The sequence below is a fragment of the Saprolegnia diclina genome, assembly GCF_000281045.1.
Source record: "Saprolegnia diclina VS20 unplaced genomic scaffold supercont1.108, whole genome shotgun sequence".
Taxonomy (NCBI): Eukaryota; Oomycota; class Saprolegniomycetes; order Saprolegniales; family Saprolegniaceae; genus Saprolegnia; species Saprolegnia diclina.
The window spans coordinates 1-2,236 of NW_008246175.1; the positions used below are offsets into that span (position 1 = coordinate 1).

The window sequence follows — 2,236 nt, forward strand, 5'->3', positions numbered from 1 at the left end:
GGGTCGAGGTCGCCAAGGTGACCAAGGAGCCACGTAGCAACGGACCCGGACAAGCTCGGTGACGGTGGGCGCGCCATGACAAGGGCAGTTTGGAAAATAAAAAATGCGACGCAAGTCTAATAGGGAAGATGTGCGGTTTGACGCTTGGGTGAGTTCGTGTGCTGCTCGTTGTGCATGGATTGATCGGCTTGCCTCTCTTCAGTAAAGTTCTCTTCAGTAAAGTATGCGCCTTTTGCAAGTGCTCAATGATGTCCAGGAAGCTTGTGTTTCGGTTCAGACACTATTGTACGTCCAGTAGCTCTTTCTTGGTCGCGGAATGGAATTGCATGAATATCGATCTATGAGCTAGAGGCCTACGCTCTGTCGCACATGTGCTCTGCCTTCAATGTTTGGTGGCCAAGAAAACGCAAAGAGAAAATGACAAAACTGGGTGGAATATTGGACGTTTCGTCAAAATTGTCGCAAACCATCCTCAACCTCTCACCATGACCTCACCACTGCACCACTCAGCACCACTCAGCACCACCAGCTAGCACCAACCTGCACCACTTTGCGCCAGCTCTCTGCGCCACTGCATCACTCTGCAGCACAAGCTTGCGCCACTACCGAGTACTCGATTTTTGTATACCCCCATATTTGTCATTGGGATCCAGTTTTGACGAAAGTCCAACATTACACCCCGTTTTGTCATTTTCCCAACGCAAAAGCAATCGCCATCAACGCGCTGCTGGCATCAACGCGCTGCTGGCTTGCTGCTGGCATCATGTGGTCTGTGGTGCCGCTCGCAGTTCAACTGCTGCCATGTGTGCCAGCACAGGACCCCTTTTTTGCGCGGACGTGCAAGCGAACGATAGCGATTCATGATACACTCCCATCGTGAGGTGGACTTTCGAGAGAGAACTAGGCAGCGAGGGGCGGCGCGAGGCGGCGCCAGTGCATGGTGCCAAAGCCGACTTTGGTGCCGATCGTAAGCGTCGAGTTATACTTGAGCAGCGGGCCGTCTGCTGGGCGCGAAAGCTCGTACGACGAGACGACATACGCGCAAATGGCCTTGACCTCGGCGCGCGCAATGTGTCGACCTAAGCACATGTGCTGGCCATAGCCAAACCCGAGCGAAATTGATTTCTCGAGCGCTGGATCTTGGAAGCGATCTGGCCGGAAGCAATCGAGGTCGTCCATACCGGCGTAGTTGTCGGGGTCCATGGCCACGCCGTGGCTGTGAACAAAGAGCTCGTCGCCGACTTCGAAGCGGACGCCGTGGATCTCACACGCCGATACGCACTCGCGGTTGACGCTGCGGACCGACGGCGTGAGTCGCATGCTTTCGTTGAGTGTCATCGTCAAGTAGTCGCAGCCATCCAGGTCTTTGGGCGTCGCGCGCGCAATTGCAGCCGGTCCGCCTGGAAATGACGTGGCAAGCGCTGCGCGCAGCGTGGTTTGCACGTCCGGATACTGCGCGAGGTTGTTGAAGAGAAGGGCGAGCGCATTCGATGTCGTGTCAAAGGCGCCGAGGAACATACCCATGACGTTGTCGTACACCTCGTCCGTCGAGAGCGTGGTGTCCTCGAGGGCGCCGAGGAGGTAGTCTAGCAACGTCGGATGCGGTAGCTCGTCGAGAGACGCGAGGTACTGGCGGCGCGTGTTGACGAGCTCGACAACCTTGGCGTGCAAATTGTCGCGGATGGCGTCGGCTTCGTAGTTGCGCGCCAACGGGAGCTTCCACAAGTGCGGAAGCGGCAAAAGGAACCGGTCGGCAAGGACTTCGCCGAGCTGGAGCGCGGCGTGCAGCAAGTCCATCGAGTCGCCAGCTACCGTGTTGGGATCCCATTGGTACATGAGGCGGTGGAAGACGTCAAACGTGAGGTTGGGAAAGACGTCTTCAGGCACAACGACGAGCACATTGTCATCCGGGGACTGCTGCTTGGACAGTGTCGCATCGAGCTTTTGGATGGACGAGGCGACAAGCGCCGGGAAGCTGTCAAAGCTCTGCATGGCCATGCCGCGCTGCAGCGTCCGGCGGATACGGGACCAGTCCTGGTGCTCGACCACCGCAATGCTGCGAGGAAGAAAATACGACAAGACGACACTCAATGACGGCGACACGCCAAAACACTCTCGGTGGCTGAGTCCAAGCGCCGCTTTGTAGACCGCCGGGTCCTTGGTCACCACCATGTTTCGGTTGCCGAGCACGAGGAGGAACGTCTTGGACTGTGTCTCTTTGTACCAGCCGTCCAAG

The 2,236-nt window shown here is 57.2% G+C and overlaps 1 protein-coding gene across 1 annotated transcript; it reads right to left on the bottom strand.

Moving 5' to 3' along the window:
- Positions 1 to 900: 900 nt before the first annotated feature.
- Positions 901 to 2,172, bottom strand: SDRG_15969 (hypothetical protein; the record flags this gene model as incomplete). The annotated part of the gene is made up of 1 exon (XM_008622157.1): positions 901 to 2,172. The coding sequence occupies one exon, from the start codon at positions 2,170 to 2,172 to the stop codon at positions 901 to 903; it is 1,272 nt and encodes a 423-aa protein (XP_008620379.1).
- Between the last annotated feature and the right edge of the window lie 64 nt (positions 2,173 to 2,236).